Source organism: Anomalospiza imberbis, chromosome 7, assembly GCF_031753505.1.
Source record: "Anomalospiza imberbis isolate Cuckoo-Finch-1a 21T00152 chromosome 7, ASM3175350v1, whole genome shotgun sequence".
Taxonomy (NCBI): domain Eukaryota; kingdom Metazoa; phylum Chordata; class Aves; order Passeriformes; family Viduidae; genus Anomalospiza; species Anomalospiza imberbis.
Window position 1 is genome coordinate 232,265 of NC_089687.1, and position 25,586 is coordinate 257,850.

The window sequence follows — 25,586 nt, forward strand, 5'->3', positions numbered from 1 at the left end:
ATACTTCAGGTCGTATGTATACAGGTTTTTTGGTTTGGGGTATTTTTTAGATAATATCTTGGGAGTCTTGCATTTAACATGGAATTCTTTTTATGATTCATCTAATTCTCTTGGGCTTTTAATGGTAGTTCATAAGGAAGAAATTACCAAGCAGTCAGAGAGCAGTTCCCTGCCTGTAAATGACGGAGGTGTGCAAGGTTGATCACTGTCCTTATGGACATGGAAATGCACATGTTCGGTCATGTTTCTGAAAACCGCTGTCCATGTAAGGTTCTGTCCCTTTTTTGGCCTGTAGAAGGGCATTAATCATAGTCCTTGCTCTGACTGAAGAAAATACAGAAATTACAAACAGATATTGTGGAACCACAATACCTGTAGTTCTCTCAAAATAATGTTGGAGTGTTGGTTTTTGCTTTTAAACTAGGTCTGTCATGTTTGAGTCTTAGTGCCTGTTTTTTAATTAATGTTTCCATTGCTCTCCCCAGAATATCTTGTTCAGTAATATTTTCCTTTATTCCAAAGTTCTGTTAGAATAATATTTATTACTTTGAATAAAAAAAAATCACATTTGGGTGTCAGACAGTCTTGCATGCTACCATGAACTCCCACACTGACTGCACCATGCCTTTCCTTTTCATGACCTTTCTGAAGACTTCAGTAAAGAGGTTTGCTGACATGTACCAGAGATGTGAAGATTAATCAGTGTTTTGAATTTATGATGGTAATCTTGTAAGAAGGTGTTATAAATATGCTTAGGTAATTGAGAAATCTAGTTCTTCAATGATTTTTTTTCAGATTCTGTGCTGGTTAATGCTTTGTCTGCAGTACTAGAACTGCTAGTTTTCTGAAATATTAGACAGGTTACCAGCTACACTACATACAATATCTTTAATACAAGTTGCATTTTTTTCAGTTTGTATCCCAATTCAGCTGGACAGGTGGGAAGGTGGCAACATCTACTGCTATAGTAATGACAGTGAGACAAGCATCATCTCTAACTTGACATGGCCAGTGTATCGCTTACCTTGCAAACAACCAGTGTCTTCATTACTCTTGCAGTAAAATCAAATTTACAGGAAGTATTATATTTGAATGGCAAGCTTGAGAAAGAAAACACAGATGATCCAATAGAAATATCCACAGAAAAGAGCAGGGTTTTCACCACTAGAAAAATGTTTGTAACATTTCCTCTTTGCTAATTTTCTCTCCTGTTGATGTTTGTATGTTTTCTTAAGAGGAAAAATTTTCCAGTGTGCTCTCATTCTTTCTGAACAAAGTGTGCCGGTCTTTGTTTACAGAATTTATTCTGAAACTTTCAAACTTACTATTTATAAATACTGTAACGGCACTCAATGAAGAGTGTTGTGGTGGAGTGTGAGTTCTCTTTTGTCTCTTGTCATCTCTTTGGAAAAAATGGGATGATAAAAAAGCAGCTGAAAATCAAAATACGTATCTTTAAAAGGAGGTCTAAAGCCTTCTTTTTAATAGTGTTTGTCACCTAGGATTCAGAATAGTGAAAAGCCAGGCTTCAGCCGTGGATCGCAGAGTGTGCAATCAAATAAAGGGCTACAAAACAGAGCGTGAGATGGTCCAGACTAAACACGGAAGGCCGATCATTTAGGGAATGCTTCCTGGGCACAATGACTCCGAGAAAGCGACTTTGTCTTCCTCAAAATGTGTAGGTGCCGGCTAAACCGTTTATTTTGCATGAGTTGCTGAGCATGTATGTGAAAGGGGGGAGAGGGCGATGGTGTAAGTTACCTGACGGCTGCTGGGCCTGGGGGAGCACTCTTTCTCGGAACTGCCCTTCGTTCTGCTCGATCGCTCTGCTGTGGCGGGCGGAGGCCTGGCTGAGGCGGTCACCGTGTCGATCTCAGCAGCAGAGCGTGGCCCCGCTGCCCGCTCGGACACGGCTGGCGGCCGGCAGAGCTCTCATGTGTTGTGAGGGCGCGGCAACGGCTGGGAGAGCGTCCGGCCCCGCCGACATGCCACAGGCGCTGGCACCGCCCGCGCCCACGCGGGCTTCGTGCCAAGGCAGCCATAGCGCCGGCGGCTGTTGTGCGGCTCCGGGCCGGCGCTGAGGGCGCGGAGGGCTGAAGGTCGCACGATCCGCGCCCGCGCTGCCTCGGGGCCGGGACCAGTAGCGGCGGTGAGAGCGGGAAACGCAGCGCGGCTACCCCCGCGGCCACCGCGCAGTGGCGCGGCCCGGAGCGGAGCGGGTCGGCCTGGACCACACCATGCCGGGGGCCGGGGGGGCACCGCGCGGGCGCGGCTCCCCGGGCCGTGCCGGCGTGGCCGAGGCAGCAGGCGCCGCGGGCGGAGCGCGGCAGGTGCGGGCGGGATCCCCTCGTCACGGCCGGCCGGGCGGCCGCGCCCGGTGGCCGCGGGGCCCCCGCGCAGCCGAGGCAGGGTCTTGTTTACCCGACACGTGCCACTGGAGCTCGGGGTGACTCCGCCGACCTTCCGAGCGCGTCCAGGCCGCGCTGCCGGCGCGATGGGTTGGGTGGGACTCGGCTACGGGAAAGAGCAAGAGGGAAAGGGCTGCCAGCCGCGTCGAGAGTTGCTGTAGGTCTTCCTGTGGGCCGGTGCTGCTGGTTTGTGGATTATGAGAAAAAAAAACGTAATTGCCAGAGGAGATGACGCTGTGGTGCTGAACGTCGCTCTGGTGACGAATGCTCCCGCTGCTCCTAGCTCCTTCAGTCGATTTATTGATACTGAAACCTCTTGTTCTTAGGTTTGCTTTTCTGAAGTGAGCTCCTGAAAGTCTCCTGATAGTGAGTTCAAGGTGCCTTTTTCAGCTCATCTTTCCAGATGTTAAGCTTTCTCTGACACTTCGGTTTCTCGTAGCTGAAGAAAGCATGTTTATTTTCTTTCTGCAGCTAAGATACGTTATTGATACTACTTCATTTGTATAATGATTTCAAAGAGAGTGGTAGTAAAACTGAGCATCCTGAAGCTAAATTAGGTAGTATTCAGTGATCTTGTCTTTAACTAAATCGGTGTGCCATACACTGTGTGAAGAGAGCAAGTATTTGCCCTTACATATGCACCTTTGTGTCTGTGTGTATATGTACATACCTCTGCCTATATGTGCATACATTTATACATACTTACATGTCCACATACATACAAACATATGTGTCTGTGTGCATGTTTCTAAGTAAAAAAAAGTGTGAGTATATATGGTTTTGTTCGCAGATGCCTCAGCACTGAAATTATTATTCAGAATGAAGCACTTATCTACAATAGCAGACTACTATATAAGTTAACTCAATATAAATAGTATTACTGGATTTTTTCTTTATAAACAGCTTATAAGAGCTGTAGGCACTTCATTTTGGAGGCTGTGTGCATTTATTCTCAAGGAAGTTGTCTGTGATCTGCAGCATGGGGAGTAACTGGTTGGAATGTACCTCTTTGGGGATTTCCCTGACCTCACAGTGTAAATCACTTGTCTGATACAATTTAAACTGGTTCTAGCAATTTTACATCCTGGGAAAATGCGAGTGAAGTTCACATTGCCTTTTGTTGTTCTGTGTAGCAGCAAATGCAATTTCTGGAGAGGTTCCAATGCTGATCACCCAATTAATATTGACATTTTGACTTAAATGTTTTAGTCAGTCTGGTCAAACTTTGGATTGGCAACACAAGTATGTGTTATTGCACTGATGTTTTGCCATTGCTACTGTTGCTATCTGTGAAAGCAAGCAGAAGAGAGCTCTTGGACAAATTCAAACAAAAAGGAAGAGGATGCAAGCAAGGACAGGTCAACTGGGAGGACTACAGAGAGATCTTTCGAGCAGTCAGGGATTAGGTTGGGAAGGCTAAAGTCCTGATGGAATTAAATCCAGCCAGGGATGTCAGGGGCAACAAGAAAAGCTTTAATATGTATGTTCGTGATAAAAGGAAGATTAGGAGAAATATGGGCCCCCTCTGGAAGGAAACAGAAGACCTGGTTACCCAAGACGTGGAGGAGGCTAAGGTACTCAATGGTTTTTTTGTCTCAGTCTTCACTGGAAAGTGCCACAAAAAGGCTGGAGAGGGTCTTGTTACAAGGGCATGCAGTGATAGAAAGGGGGATGGATTTAAACTGAGAGTAGTTTTAGATTAAAGATTAAGAAGAAATTCTGGGCTGTGAGGGTAGTGAAGCCCTGGCACAGGTTGCCCAGAGAAGCTGTGGCTGCCCCATCCCTGGAAGCATTCAAGGCCAGGCTGGATGGGACTTGGAGCAACCTGGAATAATGGAAGGTGTCCCTGCCTATGGCAGGGGCTGAAACTGCATGGGCTTTAAGGTCCCTTTCAACCCAAACTGATCTGTGATTTTATGATTCTCTGCTTAAACAATGCTAGGTGAAAAAACTGCCTTTGCAAATGAGTTTTTCTTTCTTTTTTTTTTTTTTTCCTTCAGAATTTGTCTTGCTAACGTAGTATGTTTCATTTATGAAACAGGAAAATTAAGTCTGTTAAACTCTTTTTCAGATTTTTATTTTTTCAAATGGCGACATTAATTCACACTTTAGCAGATCATAGTGATGATGTCAATTACTGTGCCTTCTCATCATCGTGCTTGGCTACTTGTTCCTTGGACAAAACAATTCGCGTTTATTCTTTGAGCAACTTCGCTGAGCTCCCGTACTCGCCGTTGGAAGGTCACACGTACGCCGTGCACTGCTGCTGCTTCTCGCCGTCGGGACTCGTGCTGGCCTCGTGCTCCACGGACGGCACCTCGGTGCTGTGGGACACCCGCGATGGCCGCAGGCTGGCCGTGCTGGAGCAGCCCGGGGCCAGCCCCGTCAGGGTCTGCCGCTTCTCTCCTGAGGCCACCTACCTGTTGGCAGGGGCAGCGGATGGCAGCGTGGTTCTTTGGAACGTGCAGTCCATGAAATTGTACCGGTGAGTCCCAAATCTTTTTTGACAAATACTTTGTTTTGAGGGGAATATAGTTCAAGGAGTATGCTGTACTGTATATAAGATATGCAGACTTACACCAGCGGTGGATATCACAAAGAAACGGGGGTAGGATTTAGATGACCAAAAGATTATCAGTAGGAGAGGGAGAAGTGTTAAGTAGCTTTCTGGTTTTTTTTAAGTTAAACAATGCGAAGTCAAGAAGCTTTAATTTTTGCAAAGTTATCATACATCTAAATCCTGATTTTTTGAAGTTCCTTTCATTGATTTAACATGCGATCAGGATGCATTGCATCTGATTTCTAAACAGTGGCTCAGCAAACTGTGGTACATAATACACAGTTAGTGGAGCCTGACTGTATGGTGTGCTTTATATTGCATTACACATAATAGTATACATTAAATGTTTAATTACTAGAAGTTTGGAGTCCAGGAAGGTCTTAGAAGCTTGCTGGTAATCCAGCAACCAGAGTTTGGAAACTATGGACCTGTCCTGAAACTGTACATTTTAAGACATAAAGTGACTGAAAGAAGTATTGGTGCTCAATAAGTTAAGCGTGAGAGTCAACATTTCGCATAGGTTTCCAAGAAACATTGGAAACAAAGCAGATGAGCATATTTATTGGTGTTGCACAGTTAAAGGCATGAACCTTAGAGCTATCTTCACAGTCCTCCTCTACATCTCTATCTTTCAGTGAATTCTTTAGGCCAGTTGTTTTAATCTGTACTTGGGCAAGACATTATTTAGGTTTTAGAGCTTATTATGCAACTAAATTACTCTCTAAAGTTAGAAGAGTAGTTAAGAATTTAAGCAAACTGATGTTTCACTCAGGACTGAGGGAGCAGCTGTTTCTGAAAGACAGAATTGTTTGATGTTGGTAGTCCCCTGTCAAGCATGTCCCTCATTTTGCGGGGACACTTCCACAGCAGTGATTTATGTGGGAACTGTACAGTTTTTCAAAAAGATCGATCACAGTTACTTGAAATTGTGTAAATCTGGAAATTTGTCCATAAATTGTCCAAGATTTTTGCCACCATGTTTTTTGTAATACATAAAGAAACACTGAAATGCTTGTTTTGTTTTCAGACAGTAAAAATGTACTGATAACCTATTTTTTCCTAATGACTGAATTGGGAAATTCAGTCATTAGTATTCTAAAATCTGAGGTTTATTTGTTTTGAGACATTGCTAGTGAAGAGATTATATTTTTTTTTTAATTCAGAATGCTTGTTACTGAAGGGAAAAACCCAGAAATATGAAAACAACATTTCTTACAATTGTATGCTCTTAATACATGCAGTGATGCATGTTTTAGACCTACATCCTAATTTTCTTCTAGTTGAATGGTGGATGTATAATGACCACTTAGAAACTATATTGTTATTACAAGCAGAAATTATTCTGCTTTGGTGTTTTCATTGTAGAGAAATAAGAAAAAACTTGAGCATTCCGATCCTGTCCCCTTCAACTATTAAAAGTGCATTTCAGAGTGTTTACAACAGTGTTAACTGTTAACAGGCCAGCAGTAGTCAAATTAACTTTATATCTATTTTGGGATGTGTATGTATTTTCAACTGATGAATATTTTTATTGTGATTTGTTATTGCAGGTAGGAAAATGCACATGTCCTGTTTTTAGGAGTTGAAATCAGTATAACACAGAAATCAAAGTACTTTAAAATTATGTCGGAGGAAGTTAGTTAACAATCTAATGTCAATCTGGGGTCCTCTGTTTCTTTTGAACCAGTGGATTGTGTTGATGCTGAAAATGAGAAAACATTTTACTACACAGTTTTGTCACTTGACTAAATATATGGATGGTAACTATAATAAAATTACATAAAATTTGCTCCTTATCTACTCAGCTGTTGTAATTGACAGTTCAAATGTTGAAGGAAGGTGGCTATTTAAATAAGTTCTATGGTGGATGTGAACAACAGGAAATCAAGTTGACTTATGTGTGTTTCTTTTTCTCGTTCAGTAATAAGTTACAAAACTGATATTTGGCCTGCAAATTTTAAATGCATGCACAATGCTATTTATTTTACTGTTGATTTCAGAGCAGAATCTGCAACTTTTTGTGTGAAAGAAGGAAAGCTGTAAAAGCTACACTAAAGAAAAAGGATTGTACATATAAAAATGGGAAGCACTGTAGTGGATTTGATAGTATTCTTAAAAAAAGAATTAAGGGAGACAATGCTCTTTAGAAGGTCATGGGTCTGATTAGTGTGACACTGAGGAAAATTAAATTGACTTGTCTTCTATGACATTAAGTTAGACACCTGTGGCAGTAAATAAAATTTCTGTCAGTAAAAGAGCATTAGCAGCTGTTCTACAAAGTACGATGACAGAGTAAATAGGACTGACATTTCTTGTCATGTGACTGTTTCTCATGGCTGTGATTTTCTCCCCACACTTAAACACTCAGCTATGCATGCTTGGCTGGATCTGGTGTCCATTAAAAGGAGTGAGACTCTTTTGACTGAATTTGGGTTATCAGATAATGTAAAGGATGTCAGGTTGACCCCACTTCCTTCCTGAGGGTTGACTACGCTTCCATATCTGCTAGAAATTTTCTTTGAAGATCAGTTTTACAAAGTGCTTTGGCTGACTTAATTAAAATATAGAATTTCTTTTTCACATTGTTTTCTCTTGTGTACAAGTGGTGCAAAATTAATTCTACATCATAAATCAGGAAGTATTCTACTCAGCTACAGCTTATCATATGGGCTAGTAAGTGTTCTCTTTTGTCTCTAAAACCAGAAGAATTGTCAGTCTTTTTTCCCCTTGTTTGTGTACATGTAAATCTGTGTTAATTATAGTTGTATCTTTACCTTTGACTTTTAAAATGTGTCCTGCCATAGAATTTTAACAGTGCATTGTGCCTTTTAAGTGTTAAATCCATGCAAATTGTCTTTAGTTTGAAAATAATTTTATCTCTCAGTTAAAATTATTGCCTTGGGGCCTCCATCTCATGTTTTCCTCCTACTGTCAAAGAGCCGGAATGGTCCCCTGTAATGGTCCCTCCTGCAGAGCTTATTTTACTCTCTTTTTATAGTTGGTTTGAGTTTCTCTTTCCTCTGTCAGCTAGTTCCAAAGTGCAAACCTTAGAAGAGTTTGGCTTATTGCATCAGAGTGCATTTGAGAGGTCACTTTGTAGAACTTTACCTACTCTAAATTCACATCCTGTGTACTCTTGCTTTTCAGATCTGGGAAAGTTAAAGGTGGTTCTTTGATGGCTTGTGCATTTTCTCCCAATGGAAGCTTCTTTGTCACTGGATCATCAAGTGGTGATTTAACCATTTGGGATGATAAAATGAGATGCCTGTATAATGAAAAAGCACATGATCTTGGCGTTACCTGCTGTGATATTTCTTCACATCCAGTATCTGGTTAGTTATTCAACTCATCAGAGGAGGAACATTTAAAAAAAAGAGATATTTATTTCTCCCCAGCTCCTGTTTTCATATTCTTTTTGCCATTGGTGCTTAAGATACAAATGACCTTGTGAAGAGCTGATGTTTTGGAACATTCTGAATATTCTTAAGTAAATGTTGTGGTCAGGTTGGTGGCAAGGAATGTTCTAGGTCAACAAACAAGGTGATAACTTTGAGTAAGCTAATTACTCCCATGGCAGACAAGGCTTTTAGGAGATGCAGTGTTTGATTACCATTCCCACTTGACTCTTTCATACTTTGGTTCCCAAGGAGCAGGACTGGATTAAAACAATGCAGAGATCTGTAAACCTAATAAGCTACATGCTTGAACTGTGGCATATGGACAGATAGGCTATTTTCCTGCACCTGACTTTGTCATTTAGAGGAATTTGGGGGAGTAATGAGCCCAGAATCTCCCGCATTCCACTAAGATGTTCAAAACTCTTGGAGCTGTTTTAGCATTTGATCACAGTCATTTACTTCTAATGGAAGTTAGGAAATTGGGAAGAAGCCCCTCTGTCAGCTTTAGGAAGTAATGCAGCAACTTGACTTCACAACCTTGTGTATATACTTGTGTATATACTTTTGTGCTTTCCAGATCTACTATTGAGACAAATTGATCTTCATAGACATATTTAGGCTTTTGTATTCAGAATACACAAGCTGCCCTTTCAAAGGCCCCAAAAGTTATAACTGGGCAGCCACTTGCATCTTCAAGTGCTGAACTCGGCAGTACGTACTGCTGTCTGTGTACCACCCTGTCTAAGGAGGTGGTGCAGAGCAGGAAGAAAACAGGACAGAAGCAGTGGGGAAGAAAGCAGGAGGAACCTGAGGAAGAAGGATGTGAACATACACTTCAGAACAGAGAATTTATGAGTGACAATACCAAATCAAACAAATATGTGCCCTCTGAAAGGTGTAGGATCTTAGTTGGTGAAAATACTACACAAAAAACTCATGTGAACTAAGAGTTGCATCTGAGGGCAAAAAATATGTTGCAGCTGAAACAGATTGGAGTGTAATTTCCACCACTCCATTTCATATTGAGATTATTCTCTTGGTTTAAAAATTACAGCCTTCTCCCAAGATAAACAGGCGACAAAGCAGGTATTTATTGCACTGTGGATTTGTCCTGGCTGATTAATGATAATTCTTGATTATTTTATCTATGTATTATTGAAAGTCAACATATTTCCTTTTGTGTGTTGCTGTTTAATCATCAATGGTTGAACCTTCTGGGATTTTTGGCAGATTTAACACATTATGAAATGCATACAAGTAGTGCTTATCCAGTGCAATTAGAGATAGTTTTAAATTGAGACTCTCTTTACCTGCTTAATTCAGATCAAGTTTTCATCCAGAGTGTCTGATAGGTTCTTTGTGCTGTGGTGGAGTACCAAACTCGACCACAACTTAAGGTGGAGTTTGGTACCATCTTAAGGAATATAGGTCAGGTAAGGAATAGAGGCAGGCTACTGAACTTTAGGAAGGCAGACTTCTAGCTCTTCAGGGAGGTTGTCAGTGGGATCACATGGGAGACTGCCCTCAGGGACAAGGGAATGGAACAGAGTTGGCAAATCTTTAGGAAAGTCTTCTTCTGAGTGCAAGAGTCAGTGGGTCCCCAGGAGTCAGAAACTGGACAAGGAGGACAAGAGACTTGAATTGCTGAGTCAGGAACTGCTGGTCAAACTAAAAGGCAAGAAGCAAATGCACAGGCAGTGGGAACAAAGACGTGTAACCTGGGTTATAGTATAGAGATGAATTATGGTTGTGTAGGGAGGGGATGAGGAAGGCCGAGGTGAAGCTGGAACTAAACCTGGTAAGTGGTGCCATGTTCACAGCCTCTCTTGGCAGGGCTGCTCTCCGCCTGTTCACCCTCCAGCCTGGATTGTTACTGGGGGTTGCCCCAGTCCGATTGCCGCACCAGTACCTGAGGTTCCCATGGGCCAGCGCTCGAACTTGTCCAGGTCCCTCTGGGGTCATCCCAGATCCTTGTCCCTCTTGTGTCCTCTACACCACTCAGCTTCATGTCGTCTGCAAATTTTCTGAGGGTGTGCTTGCTTCCTTCTTGCTGCCTATTAAATATCTAAATGAAGATATTAAATAGCATTGATCCCAATACAGAACCCTGAGGGACACCACTGGTCCATTGGGACTCTGAGCCATGGAGCACTACCCTCAGTTTGCAACCATCCAACCACTTTCTGATGCATCTAACAGTCCACTTGTGGAACATGATAATTCAGAAATGTTCGTAACCACTGAATCAAGAAGGGCGAGCTATGAAACTATTATTGTTGTATTTCACACTTAATGCAGTGTTTACTGAGTGTTTGGCTGGACTGCAGTCATGAAATGTCAGTTTATAAAAGTGAAAAGTTGAATTTGTAAAGGTATGAAAATTCCCTGTCAGATACTCTCAAATTTTGTACATGTGTATGTGGTTAATTTTGAGAATTGCAGAACTGTAGGAAAAATGGATATAACCATATAATTTAGATTTAAAGACTCTAGCACTATAATCAGAGAATTCAAACATTTCCCACCAAGAAAACTTAAAACATGAGCAAAACTCTGGTCTTAATTTACTTATTCAGAAAAGAGTATAATGATGCCTATTTCTTACGTCCAAACTGTTTTAGAACTTCTGCAATGATTTTTATGCTGATGTAGTTTACTGATCTGCTGCTATTTTCAATGTTTCTGACTCCCATTTATATATTTTAATTTTATCAGATAGTGAAAATGGATTCAAATACTTCCAGATGGCTTCCTGTGGACAAGATAATCATATCAAACTCTGGCTTATTTTGTTTGCAAATCTCTTAGGTTTGTATAGAATTGTTTTTTGAATATACCAATGTGTTAGGTCTTTAGTGACAATTTTAATCGAAAATCAAATTTATTGTACTGGATTCACAGCCAAACTAACCACAAGTTGAAATTTTTCTTTTAATTATTAGCTGGAGAACAGCTAAGGCATCCAGCACTTTGTGATGCAGGGCCATGTAGATTGTATTTAGCAATCTATTTATCAACAAGTATTGAAAGTAAAGATTTTTTAAAAATTCTACTGTGGCCTTTCAACAGGTTGATAGGTTGAAACCTCTTAATCTGCCTGGCCAGGGAGAGGTTTGTTTTCATGTTTCAGTATATCCTGGGCCTTGAATAAGAGCAGGAGAAAAGAATGTTGGCTCCTGCAAAAACTACAATGTAGAGACTAAGTAAATTGCCAAAAATATCTTCAGTGGGTACTTTTTTGTAAAAATCTTCTTTATATAAAAGCATGTAAGGATTAATATCGTGTGTCCATGTACACATTTAATTATCTAAAACCTTGTGAGACATGCTAAGACTACAAAGTGATAAAGTTGGAGATATTCAGAGGGGAAGTTGTCTCTGTGATCTTTTTATCCCCTTTTTTGTAAACAGTATGTTACAGAGTCACATCTTTGGTGGAGCTTTGGGCTTCTTAGAGCAGCTTGTGTTATACCTTGTCAAATATAGCCATATGTAATAATTTACTTTTTGTATTTTTAGGCGTTCAGTTAAAATATAAATGCACACTGAATGGGCACTCTGCCCCAGTTTTGGCTTGTGCATTTTCATGTGATGGACAGATGATAGTCTCGGGGTAAGCAGCACCTTTTTGAAATGTCTGGATGTCCAGGTTCATGCTTCAATATTGTAAAACAGAAAGTTCAAAAGAGTTCAAGATTTCTAAATATTTATTATCAGTAATTAAAGAATAGTTCTGTGACCTCTAGAGCTGTTGAAGTGTCTTTGCAATCAGTCTGTGTCTTGTAGGTGATTGAGTTTGAAATCTCAGGTTGTGGAAAAGGTTAATGAAACACTTTCCTTTTCCTTCTCTGCATCATTTTAATGTCAATGTATTTTTTTAAGGTCTGTGGACAAGTGCGTCATAATCTATGAAACTGTAAGTATAGCATAATACAGGATCATTTGTTGGGGTGTTGTCTTTAAATATAAGCACTGCTTCTGCAGTGTTGTATCAATGAAAAAATACAAAGGAATACAAATGATACTAAGCCAAAATACTTACTGTGCATTTGGGGGCAGGAGGGGAAGGAGTCTAAGGAAAAATATCTCCTGAGAGCTGATCAGTCTTTCTCACTTTTTATTTACATTGTGAGGATTTGTCAGTTGATTTCTCTGCAGTAGGGTGTTACTCAATTAATTCCATACTTATGAGTATTACAAGATTCATATTGAAGCGGAAGGATTTTTTTCTTATCCTAATTTTAGCTTGGCTTTCAAAGCAAGGAAGACTGTACCTTTTGACATAAAATCAGGAATGGTGAACATAGAAATTTTGTAGCTAGTTATACTGTTACAAAAATATAAAAACACAATACAACAACGCACATAAAATAGAAGCATAATAAAGAATTCAATACATTTTTATATTAAGTACAATGTCTTTAAAACCTATTGTTTAAGCATTTTCTATAATAACGTTATCTCCTTTATGATTCACCTGTAAGTAGTACATATACCTTTAGTACTTTATAGTACTAAAAATAATAATTTTGCTGAAAAAGAAGGATGAACAAATTTTAAACTTTTTCAGTTTGCTCAGCACATACTTGTTGTATTGATACGATTTTAAAATTAGCAATAAAGTTTTTCACCAAAATCACTAATACCATACCTGCACAGTTTTTGGCCCAGTTATTTTAGTAATTTGAAGTTTAGACAGGTATGTAAGATGTCCTCTAGAGTTCAGGAGCCTTGGAAAATTGGAAGATGAAGGAAACCACAGCCTAAATATTTCTTAATATTGTTCATCAGCTTTTATGGCCTTAGGTTTTTATCAAATGGGACAGTAACTTTTCTAGTTCTGAAATTCTCCTTTGGAGATACTCAAAACCTGCCTGGACACCTGCTCTAGGTGATGCTGCTTTAGCAGCGGGGTTGGACTATATGATCTGCAGAGGTCCCCAACCGTCCTGTGATTCTGTGGGGAAAAGTAGGGACAATAAACTTTTCTGGGAAGGAGAGAGATTTCAACCTATATTAGGGAACTTTGATCATGTTGCACAACTCAAAATACTGGAATGCTGACTGATCAATTAGTGATTCACAATAGTTTTGCTTATCATTTTTCCAACCTGCCTGTACCTGTCAAAGAAATGCAATTTTTCATAGGAGGGAGAATCTTTGCATAATAAATTAAAACTGCCAAAATTCAGGAATTTCATTTTTTAGTTAGTATTTAGTGGCCAAATAGAGAATAGGCCAAATTGGTGTGGTTAATTATTGGTCCAAGTGAAGGCTTGTGGGTTGACCCCCACAATGACCCTTTTGGTCATTTCTAATACATGATTTGTAGAAGAAATGTCTTTAGCTGCACAACCAACCAGCCAATATGGATTGAGTTCAGTCAGTGTTTCTGACACTCTTCTCCCTGCATGTTCCATGCTGGCTGATTGTGCAGGGGAACAGTGCTCCAGGGAATCAGACAGGGGCTTAAAGTAGGAAATTCAAGCTGCGTTTCTGACTCTGCTGCTGATCAGCTTTGTCAAGGTTGTGTAACTTCTCTGAAGGTACCTTCTGTCACCTTACAAGAAGCAATATTCTCTGTTTGGAAAGGAAGCAAACAAGTGAATAAGCACTTTTTTTTATTCTTTAAGATTTAAAATCACAAAATCTCTTTTACAGAGTACTGGCAATACCCTTCATACTTTGTCTCAGCATACAAGGTAAGAAATCAGCATGATTATTCTGTTTCATAAATAAAATAAATCCTTTTCTAATGAATTTTCAGACTTTTTTTTTTATTTGTAGATATGTTACCACTTGTGCTTTTGCACCACATAGTCCCTTACTTGCCACAGGCTCAATGGATAAAACTGTGCACATATGGCAGCTTGACCTTAAGCAACCCTGTGCAGGTCAGTGTGTGAAGTATTTGAAATCTTTTAAATTCAAAACACCTTCTGAAGATTCTTACCTGCACTTAATGTGTAACATCAGGATTGTGTGCATGCTTTTTATCTTCTAATTAAGCTGATTAATGCCCAGAAGAGGTATTATCTTTTTGTTATTTTGTAAAGAAAAATATACCAGACATATCTTCATTTTATTAATTTGCTATATATGTTTTTCTAATATTTGCAATTGCTTAGTCTTTGGGCATCATTTAAGAGATGAATGTTATTGCCAGAGTGTTGAAAGACTTCTTAGACACCCATAATTTGTGACGAGTTGAAAATACACTAATTGCAAGTGTAATTGTCAGTTACCAGTCGTTATAGGTGAAAAACTAATTGTACAAATGACATTAGTGCCATTAATATAGGATAACTAATGGTACAAATTACACCAGCACCTAAAGTTTGTGGAACAAAGGTACAGATTGTCTTTGTTCAAAGCACAACAGTAAGTTTGGATTTTGGTGTGCCTTCTAAGGACATGCAAGATGATTCCAGTGTCTAGCACTTTTATAGTTATTTGTTCAGTTCAAATTTGACAGAAGTCTAGGCATCTAAGATATTAATTCCTCTAAACTTTGAAAATTCCTGGGTAAAAGGTAAGCCCAAATTACTGCCCTTCCTCAGAAAGCAATGTCTAAGAAGCATTTATTTTCTAAGATGAAGAATGTATAGTACTGAGAACACTTAAAAACGGGATCTATTAATGACATTGTTTCTTTGAACTGACAACTCAAATTGTTTTTTGCTTTTGGGGGGTTGTGGTGAGGTTTTTTTGTGGGGGAGGGGGATGGTGTTGTTTGTTTTTAATTTGGTTTTTAGTTTGTTTTGTTTTTTTAACTCTTTTTCATTTTCAAAGGATATACTGTAGAAAATGAATCAAAGGTGGCTATTGAGGACTGGTCAGAGGATGATGTTTCAGCCTGGCTCTGTGCACAGGATTTAGCAGACTTTGTTGGACTTTTCAAAATGAATAATATTGATGGCAAGCAACTACTGAATCTTACTAAGGAAAGTCTTGCTAATGAATTAAAAATTGGTAAGAGTATTAAAATCCAAATAGTTTTTAATCTGTAGAGTACTTTGAAATGTTAGAATGAAAGCAAGTTAGGAGCTCTATACATGGATTTTTTTCCCCCTGAAATGCCTTTTTTATTTCATTTCCAGGGCTGTTAAAAACCTCCCTATGTTACACTGTCCACAGTATTCCTTTTGTGTGTGTGTTTGCTCAGACCTGGAGATATACAATGCACTTCTACTAATGATCCTGTTAAATGGTCTTACCTGATTTTGTTTCTATTTTCCTTGTTCAATCTTGTATTATTAAGCCGTGGAAAAGGAATTTCAGATTTTCTCTATAATTCATGTTTCTCACTTTGGTAAATAGGGTGGTCTATAGTATTTCCTATCAGTCTGCAGAAGTGCCATGTTTGGAATTGCAGGTGTTCATCAACCTTTCACTGAATCAAACAGTGAAATTCCTAAGCATGCATTTGATTATGACTTTTGGTAAGGACCAAGCAAAGCTTGCCTGGCTCAGACAATTTCTAATAAATCATCTTCATACACTGTCCTATTGCTCTATTGCAAAACTGTGATTACATTTTAGAAGGAATCAGAAGATAGTGAACAGCACTGGAACTTTTGAAATACAAGTTCTCTATTAATTTTGATGGTCAGATTTAGGTGTCAGTTAGGTGCTAATATGTTTGTTAAAGTGAGGTCAAGTATAACAAAAGGCTGAATGAGGTAAGAAGCCTTTTAAAAAGTACAGTTGGATATTGTTCGTTGTAGGAAGACTGCTCCCTTCCTTTTTGTGTGTGTGTGTGGAATTGGTCTATATTGGATCATATTATCTCTGTGTAACAGCAGGCTTTGCTGAAGTCTAGATATAACAGAAATGCTGGGAATCTGTCAGCAATTGTCATCCATGAAAGACTCTTGGCTTCCTCAGTTTATGCAGACATTTTCCTTAGCATTGAGGTAGCCTAAAACTTTGTTGCAGCAACTTGCCAGCTGAGGCTAATCAGATAATGCTGACTAGAATGTTCTGTGAGAATTGAATGTAGTGTAACCTGCTACAAAGGGAGTTCTCTGTGGGGAAAGAAATCAACAAAGGTATAGAAATTATGGCCTCATATATCTGACTTGAAAAATTGCTCTCTATCTGCCATAGCTCAAGTATTTACAAAGTAGGAAAATACTATTTGCCTAAAATGATCAACATTTTCTGTGTTACTCAAATTCCTGTTTAACTAAATTTTAGGTGTCTACCACCATACAAATGCTTGAATGAGCATGTCCTTTCTCTCGTTGATAACCTGTTTTCTTTGCTCTGAGACTGTAATGTAAGATCTTGCTAAAGATCTCTAAGTTTTTCACAGTCTTTGCAGTTTGGAGGACATCAATGTTCTTTTAAAAACCACAGGCTCAAGGCACCTTTCAGTTGTGCCTTTGTAAGCCCTGGACAGCAGTGCAGTAGAGCAGGTGTAGTGTAATAGAGGTGGGCATGACCAGGCACGTTGAATGCCACGTGAAGTAAGGGAAATCCAGCTGCTGGAGGTGCTGGCAGCACCTGTGCACAGCTGTACCTTCCCTCTGGCACTGCTTTGTGTCCCATGGCAGGGTGTGGCTGCAGGGCAGTGCTGCACTCACACTGTGTAAGTCCACTGCTCTGCCATGGCTCTGCTGCACTTGCACTGCTTTTACTGACTGTCTTCATTACTACCCGAAGTTCCTGTTGCACAGCAGGAGAGAGAACCTGTGGCAGAGCTGACTGGAGTGGGAGCAAGGCCTGGCTGCAGGCTTTTGTTTTAGGAGGTGGTGAGATGGAGCTATGTCTCCTGCAACACAGCTGCTGACTATTCCAAGACCTGACCTCTTTGCCTTACCTGTCTGTGCTCTCCACTTCATATACAAATTATTTTTCAGAGTCTCTAGGCCTGCGCAGTAAAGTTCTCCAGAAAATTGAAGAACTGAGGATGACAATCTCGGTTTCTGTTCCTGATGAGTTCCTATGTCCTATAACAAGAGAGCTTATGAATGATCCTGTCATTGCCACAGGTATGTCTTTACATGACATGGATTAAAACTAATTACTTGAGGGTAAAGATAGTCCCAGTTTTGTGATCCCACACCTATTTTAACTTCAGACCTAGAAAGATAAACTATTCTAAATAGCTGTTGCCACCAACCAGTATTGTGATAAACATTTAATTTGCTGAATTACAGCTAAGATATGGAGAAAAATACTGTATCAAGCAACTTCTTCCTTTTCTTAATGTGCCTCCCTTTACGTGCCTTTGTAAATATAATAACAAGCCTAATTACAGTGTTGGCTCAGTAAGTGCAAAATTGAATTGTGCATTCAGTGGGGCAAAAAGCAAACTAAACAAATCAAACCAGCCCCCTCCCCCCAAAAAATCCAGCCTCATTACTATGCTTAGCACACCATCTATAGGGCACTTAAAAATTTGTATAGAATGAGACTCCTTTAAATGCAGCGGCCATTGGAACCATGATAGCAGCATAAGATGTTACGTAGTTAATACATTTTATGAAGAACTATTGTTTTGTAGTTTCATTCTTGGGGGGAGAGGGAAGGAGGAACATACAAACATCAGAAGATCAGTATAATTTTTTTTGTTGCTCTGTAAACAGTAACTAACTGCATCCAGTTCTGAGGTATTAGGGAAGACTTCTGAGAATGGCCAAAATAGGAAGATATTTGCTAACTGCTGGAGTGATAGTTGCTTTATTCAATAAGGAGTAAGGAGACAAGAAGGAGGGGCATAGGGCCCGGGTTTGTATTCCACCACAGATATTCCTGGTGGCTGACACTTATCTGGGGCCTAATTTCTGTTCTTTAAGGATCAGCTGGTTCAGCTACCAACTCTAAAAGCTGAAGTTCTGAACCTGGGCAGGTGGTGAGGGTTCCATACAGGTGCAGCTCAGGGCTGGGTCAGCCAGGTGGACTGTTCAGCAAAGTAGCAGGCTTTAGCTCTGTTAGGCAATTGATGGTATTAAGCTTTTACTTCACATTATGGATCATTCAAACTGAAAATAAAGTTCTCACTTAACTTGTGCGTAATATATTTTGGTGCTTTGCAGGCAGAGATAGATTCAAGAAACTAGCCAGAACTGTTTATATCCACAGAAAAGATTTCACATACAATGAATGTACTTATTCTAGATCTCAATTTTTCCTCTTTGGATCTATTTCCTTACTTCCCTTTTGCATTTAAACAGCTAACATCTGCAGAGTGCCACAGTGCCCAAGCCTCTGTAATATGAACTTTTGTTGATGGTTTCTTTGCAGATGGCTATTCCTATGAAAGGGAAGCAATGGAAAACTGGATCAGCAATAGACGATCTAGTCCCATGACGAATCTTCCTCTCCACTCTCTTATGCTCACACCAAACAGAACACTAAAAATGGCCATCAGTCGCTGGCTAGAGACTCAGCAGAAATAGTTAAACCACTTAATTTTGAAGTTGTTTGTTAGAATTATTTGAAATTTTATGCAGCTGGAGGAATTGTATCAGAAACAAATGGAAAGAAAAACTTGTGTTTCTCTTCTATCTGTGGCTGGTTCAACCTTCACTGGTGGAAACTCCCAGAAGAACTTTAAGTTCCTGGTAGTTCTACTTTGTGGTATTTCAGTTTAAGAATCAAGTACTCAAACTCAGCTTTTCAAATAAAATTTTCTTATAATTTTTACTATGTTTATGAGTTTTTAGTCTTCATCTTGCCAAGTGAGTCTTTCAGAAGGTAAGAAATAGCAAAGTATAGGATCTGTATTTCTTTTTCTACTCTAACAAACCAAAATGTGACTGTCTTTCTCTGTTCCCAATTACTGGACATATAGTTGGAAAAGCTGGGAGAGAGTTTCTCCTGTAACCATCAGGGACTGCATCTCATCCCACAGGTATATTAATAATCTTTATTTTGTATGGAAAGAGTACAGTAGCTGTGCAAAAATAGAACTACAGGACAAGACTAATATAGGACTTGTACAAAATATCAAAGAAACAGTAAACAATAAATAAGCTAAAGTGTACTGATACAAACTGCAAAAGAATGTGTAGAGCTGGGTACAGCTGTTTACAATGTACACAGAACACTGTAATCAAGCACGATGGGAAGAGTATAAAGCTGAGCACTCCAACTGAATTGCACTCATAGGAATGTCACTGCAGCAGTTCATTTTCAGTAAGTTCTTGCCAATAAAAATCCTAATTTCCTTAAAAAACCAACGTCTCAACTTCATCCTGTCATGCAACTGCACATACGCTGTTCCTTAAACTTTCACGTTCACTCCATCCCTTTCTTGGGTTTCCCATAAAAACCTTGACTAAGCATTTAGCTGTTGTACCTTTTCACAAATAAACAATAAATCATTTTGCTTTAAGATAGCACCCAAAGGTGATTAGATACCCTATATAAAGTGCGATTATTGTTAATAGGCCATAATATTGTGTTCTTCAGTGCAATAACCAATATGGTCAAAGCCTCTCAATACACATGCAAATGTCACTCATTTTATTTCATTTCTTCTATTTACTAAAAATAGTTATATTTACACATCAAAGAATGGCTGCGTAGTTTACTCATACACAAATTATTTATGCTTCCTAAATGTACATCATGCAACTCAAATTAGATCCCACTAGAAAAGTGATAAAATAATTTGATTTTTAAAAAAATGCATGCATGTACAGATCTGAGTATTCTGCAGCAGATTATCTCCCTTAGCACTGCTGTGAGACATCAGCACGTAAGCATTGGAGAGGCACGAGTACTATGTGTGAGATGCAAGAGAACCAAAAGCCAAGACTGAAGCCATATGTGAAAGGAAAGGCTTATTTAATGGTAACATGTAATGGAAAGGATTTCTCTGCTCGAGCTCCTAGGCCAACCTAATTGAGTCTTTCTACACTAATTTGTTATTCCAGTTACTGTCACTGCCCTGTGATGGTAGGAACAGTTGGAAGTGGTTTTATCCCATTAAAGACTGCTCCCTGGGACCCAGCCATGCCGAGGCAGTCAGTGTTTTGTAGAGCAGTCAAACCCTGTGATGTTGTGAGCCCAGTCTACCCCGTCAATGTACAGAACAGTATTTATACATTTGATTCAATGAACGATCGCTTTGGTTTTGCCGTGGTGACGTGACTGAGGTGGCCATCCTGAGTGCTGTGGGATGGCAGTTTGGCTACAGCATCAGGGTGTAAATGAGAACCTTGGTTGGGTGATCTGCTGTCTGTACAGTGGGGAGGGATTTGGCAAGTGAGCTCCTCACGTTCTTTTGCTTGCATGCTGCTCTGGCTGCCATCTCCCTGGGCAGCACCTGTAGAGGATCCCTTAGTTGAGTAGTGTTTAACTGAGAACTGCTCCAAGTTGGAGGGCTGAATGCCTGCAGAAGCAACATTTGTGGATAATCCATCTGCTGTCTGAGAGTGCCAAGCGCGACTAGATTGTGTGTTTTGCTGCTGAAACCTTGCAGTCTTGTCCATGATTCCCATAAACGGGGTATTGCGAGGTCGGTGCTCAGTGCCCTGAGCTTGACTGATGTTGGTCTCCTTGAGTCGAACATCTGGGCCCAGCCCCTTAACACTGCCTGACAAACTGCTGGCTGAAGTGAAGCTGCTTGAGGAGCTGGCAAGAATCACACTACTGGATGGAGAGCCAGAAGAGCCACCACTGGGTACAGGGCTTTGCTGCCTTGAGTCACTGAAATTCACTGGAGCAGAGGCTGTTGATGTGTCACCACATTTAGATTTACTAGCAAAAGAACGAGAAGAGAGAGTCTCATGATGCTGTGGATGTGAACGCTGGCTTGACACAAACTTCTCATTGTGCAGTTCAGCAGTGGGATCTGTGGAAATGCTTCCAGATGACAATGTGCTTGTCCCATCCACCTGTTGACTTCTACAGTGCCGGATGGGCAAGGGACTGTGGGGAAGATGCTGCAAAGATGATTGTGGCTTGGTGCTACATTGACCGCTTCCTAGTTTAGATCCAGGCTGGATGGAGCTCAGATGCTGATTAGTTTTTACAATCTGTGCCTGCTTTGTTGGCTGCATGATCAAGCCTGGCTCTCTCAGGTACTTGTTGCTTGTTCTGCTTTGAGGGGACACACACTGAGCTTTCTGAACACCTTCTTGAAGGGTCCTGCTGAATAATGAAGCAGCTGAGGAACACTGCAGCCTTTGTGGAGGAGAAACAGATTCATTGGGGTGTGGCAGCTCATCTTCCCTGTCTTGAAGATTAAAATTATCATTCACACCTGGTACAATTCCTTCCTCCTCATTATCAGAATTGTTGGTTTGTTCAAGTAGCTGTGGAGACTGATGCTTCTGTTGCTGTGCTCTCTGGAACTGTTTGCACTCCTCTTCCACCCGAGCCAAGAGACGTTTTATCTCCTGATTGCTGGGGCATATCTGAGTGGCTTCCCGTAGGTCAGCGAGAGCAGCAAGTAGTTTTCTGTTTAGGAAGAAAGAAGTAAACAATGAAAATCAGGGCAAATCTGTGTCCCTGCATTACCTACTACTAACCCACCTCCACCCTTTCAGTGAAATGTCCTGATTTTTTGCTTCCTGCTGCAGGTGGTGGCAAATTAGAACTGGAAGTTCTCCACCTCAGGAAATTCTTAACTAGGGTGGAAGTGCAGACCCAACCCTAAACACTTCCCTAAAGTATCCTGACACCCCATGCAGGCAGGCAGAACTCTCTGCTGGGAACGCCAGGAACTGACACTTTGTCTCACAAGCTCTTCCACAGTTACCTCCAGAGTAGGGAACCTACTGAACTCTGCTTCATGACCATTTATTGATGTGTTTAGAAAAGACATGGTGAATCAAAAAAGCACCTCTTTCTGTACTTCAGTACAGAATACACCACTATAGTTTGTTATTCTTTCAACCTAAAGAGATAGTTCCTTCTCTCTCCCTATTTTTGTCTTCAACTGCTGATTCATCATATTCTTTCCTATCAAAGCAGCCAGTAATAAATCATAAGCTTGGCAATAAAATAATGGCGTGTTGGAGTTGGGTGGCACACTGCTGGTCACATTCTGTTGAATCACGTGGAGCAGCAGACCCATTCACTGTTACATTTAAAATAATCCCTCTTCAAATAAATTTGTTACTTTCTGGACTGCCTCACAAGTACTTACAGAGTATTCAATATCACTATTTGGATGTGGTTGGCTTTATCTGATAAGAGAGACCTAGTACAGATGCAAAGTGCACTAAAAATATTTTTTTTCTTTACAAATTTGAAATGTAACTAGCAGAAAAGAACAAGTTATTAAAAATGGCAAGTTAAAAAAAAAAATCTGTGCAGACATGCACAAAACCAAACAGTACCTGCTGTTCCTCTTGGCTCTTGCTCTGGCATAATAGGCTTCATAACACTTAGGCTTCAGATCCAAGGCTTTGGTAGCAAACTCTTCAGCCATTCCAAAATCCTAATAAAGGAATCAACCACTCTCGTTACACAGCACCAGGCAAAGCAAGCTGCCAGCTGCGGGTCCTGCTCTGGCTCCAGGAGCGCAGCCAGCGCACGTGGCAGAGGCTCCTGCCCCAGTCTGCAAGAGCAGGTATTTGCTCAAAGCACACACGAGCACAGCCATGGCACTTGGTTGTGCTGGTTTTTAACAAAGGTAGCAGTGTTTTCCATTCAGTCTTTTAAAAGTATCACAAAGATCCAGTAGTTCCTTATTCCACAATAACTGCATGATCTAAGACCAGCTGTAATAGATCCCCCACAGCAACACGCCCTCATCTTATAAGCCACCCATTTATTGACACGATAAAGCCCAAGATCAGGGTATAGCGAAAGGGATTCTAAAACAGCACAGATGGATGTCCACATACAACCCCAGTAACGCAGTAGGATATAAGTCTCAGACTCCCAATGCCCAAGAGGCAGACTAACAGCAAGAGCTTACATTTGTTTTGCGGCGACATCGTGACAAGTTCAGGTATAATGAAACTCTCAGCTCAGTGAAGGCTTTCATTTCCTCACCAAACCCTTCCCTTGGGAACTTCCTCAATGCATACTGATAGCGCTGTGCTGCTTCCCTCATCTTGCCTTTCTGCAAATTTTAGGAAATGAGATTTTTCACAAACTTTTAATATTGCAATACTATTGCCAAAAAGCATATTTATATTTGACATCTACCAAGAGCTGCCCTTCCAGGAGAAAACACAGAGACATATTTTTTAATAAATATACACAGTATGAACTACACTGTCAAAAAAGCACAGGGAGAGCCTGCATGTTAATCAGAGTTTGTATCCCTTTCTGAACTCAAATGTTTAATGGTATTTGACAAGGATGATACTTGAAACTAATATGTACAACTGGTACCAGAAAAAAAAATCATATAATCTGATATATTACTACTCTGTTTTAAACAGATTATATAACTGAAAAGGAGGCATAAAGGCATTTAGTCTACCTTCAAGCAGAGGTCAAATGTTCTGCTGCCAGAAAAAAAGAAAAATCTACCTACTTTATAGAGCGTATTTCCTTCTTCCATCAGTTTCTGCAGAAGAATCAGGAGAATATCGGGTTTGGAGGTGGCCATTGCCCACGCTGCATTTCCTGCAAGTTAAATTTTAAGGCTATCTTACAAAAGGGAAGAAAGTGTGTTTCTGCTGTCTACCACAGTAGAAAGCCTGGTCCTACTTCAGTATATATTCCACCTACATGGAACCAGTATTACTATTATCATCATAATTAGGGTGTAAACATTTAAAATGCATCTATGCCGCCACCTGGACAGCAGCCAGGTATTAAATGGTCTGATACATTTCACCCCTGTGAAGGAATGTATAGAAGTCACAATTAAATTCAGGCCTAAGAACGAACCTGTATTTGATCACACTTACTACCCAAATAATATGAAATAGTGATTCAAATGTACTAAATATTCAGTCATTATCACATACACAACTGCATCATGTACTTGCCTACTGGCAATACATAACTTACTTTGCAAAAATACACAGTTCCATAGTTTATTAGAAGAATGTTATTTAAAAGTAAAACTTCCTAATCTAAATCATTAATAGTGCCAGAATTATGTATCAGTAATAGCACAATCATCATTTTCTTGTCTTAAGGCAATATACTAAGGCAGAGTAACCATATACGGTGACTCCTCCAGACCTCACCATCAGCACACATCAAAGAAAGAGCAGAATAAAAGTCCTTGCGTGTCCTCTCTTCTAAAGTGAGTCTTGTGTGTCTGCCTTTAAAGGAGATTGTTTCTCTTGGGTCGGCATCTGCAAACCAGATAGGCTGCAAAAATTTGGTGTTTTATTTCATCTACTTTACAGAAATAACTAATTCGGGCAGAGCAGAACCCAGTTGTTCGCCATGGTGCAGGGCACTTTCACTAACCCAGCTTAGCTCCCTTTCTCAGCAGCATGACCACGACTGAGGTATTGCGGCAGCCAATCGCTCTGTCCAGTGGCCTCATGCCACTGTGGTCCACGTGCTCAATCATTGCTCCTTTCTCCACCAAATACTGCACCTGGGAGAAGAAATGAGACACGCCTTGTAACATGGCTTTTGGTAGGAAAGGCAGACCAAGGAAATATTTAAAGTACCACGTAATCTTCTTTGAAACACACTGAGCATACGCTGCCGAGGACAGTACAGCCATCTACAGGCACCACAGCACAGGCAGGCTGGAGGGAAGCAGCAGTTCTTTCCCAGAACCATTACATGCTCAAGTGCCACCAGCAGTGATCTTGTAAGGGAAGAGGCACCAACAGTGCTGCCCATGGACAAGCACCATGACCCACAGCCACAGGCCTGCTCAAGAACCTCTACTGGCACTGTTCCTGTCCCAGCCTGGCCAGTAGCTGAGCACAGACCTACTGAAGGGACCGGTCTAGGCAGGGAAATGGGAGCTGGCACCACTCCAGGACAATGACCTACAGCAAATGCAGGGACAGGAAGGAGCCTGGACACCCCTCATTCTCCAGCAGAGTCTCCAGTACCCAGTGTCACAGGCAAAAACACACAGAGTGTCTAAAAACTACCAAAGCCACTATGGAACCTGAGGACTTATTTACAATTTCAAGTTAATTCAAACAAAGGCTGAATGGCACAATATGCTACAGCGAGTTACATGCCACAGCAGCACCTGACACAGACCTTGTGTATGCAACTGCAGAAACACAGATGTGAGTGTGAGAGGCTGCGTGTGCTGCTCTGTCTAGTTCCTTGCTGACCTCTCAGATCTGTCCACAGTGCACACAGACCTGAGTG

The 25,586-nt window shown here is 40.5% G+C and overlaps 2 protein-coding genes across 17 annotated transcripts in view; one reads left to right on the top strand and one right to left on the bottom strand.

Moving 5' to 3' along the window:
* Positions 1-1,409: 1,409 nt before the first annotated feature.
* On the top strand, positions 1,410-24,843 carry WDSUB1 (WD repeat, sterile alpha motif and U-box domain containing 1). Of its 8 annotated transcripts, none has more exons than XM_068195035.1 (11): positions 1,410-1,678; positions 2,735-4,893; positions 8,116-8,300; positions 11,082-11,174; positions 11,886-11,979; positions 12,249-12,282; positions 14,028-14,068; positions 14,154-14,260; positions 15,159-15,338; positions 17,231-17,362; positions 18,618-19,022. In XM_068195035.1, the coding sequence occupies exons 2-11, from the start codon at positions 4,496-4,498 to the stop codon at positions 18,770-18,772; spliced, it is 1,419 nt and encodes a 472-aa protein (XP_068051136.1). In that variant the 5' UTR covers positions 1,410-1,678; positions 2,735-4,495; the 3' UTR covers positions 18,773-19,022. The 8 variants fall into 8 exon arrangements, with proteins under 8 accessions (XP_068051136.1, XP_068051133.1, XP_068051134.1 ...); XM_068195032.1 differs by lacking the exon at positions 1,410-1,678 and adding an exon at positions 1,856-2,149; XM_068195033.1 differs by lacking the exon at positions 1,410-1,678 and adding an exon at positions 2,391-2,428.
* Positions 19,229-25,586, bottom strand: part of TANC1 (tetratricopeptide repeat, ankyrin repeat and coiled-coil containing 1) — a 72,852-nt gene continuing 66,494 nt past the window's right edge. For all 9 annotated transcript variants that reach the window (XM_068195018.1, XM_068195020.1, XM_068195021.1 and 6 more), the window contains 5 exons: positions 24,711-24,843; positions 23,818-23,909; positions 23,251-23,397; positions 22,667-22,767; positions 19,229-21,782 (listed from right to left, as the gene is read on the bottom strand). In XM_068195018.1, the coding sequence (XP_068051119.1) occupies positions 20,420-21,782; positions 22,667-22,767; positions 23,251-23,397; positions 23,818-23,909; positions 24,711-24,843 (1,836 nt within the window). In that variant the 3' untranslated portion in view covers positions 19,229-20,419. The remainder of the gene's footprint in view (positions 21,783-22,666; positions 22,768-23,250; positions 23,398-23,817; positions 23,910-24,710; positions 24,844-25,586) is intronic.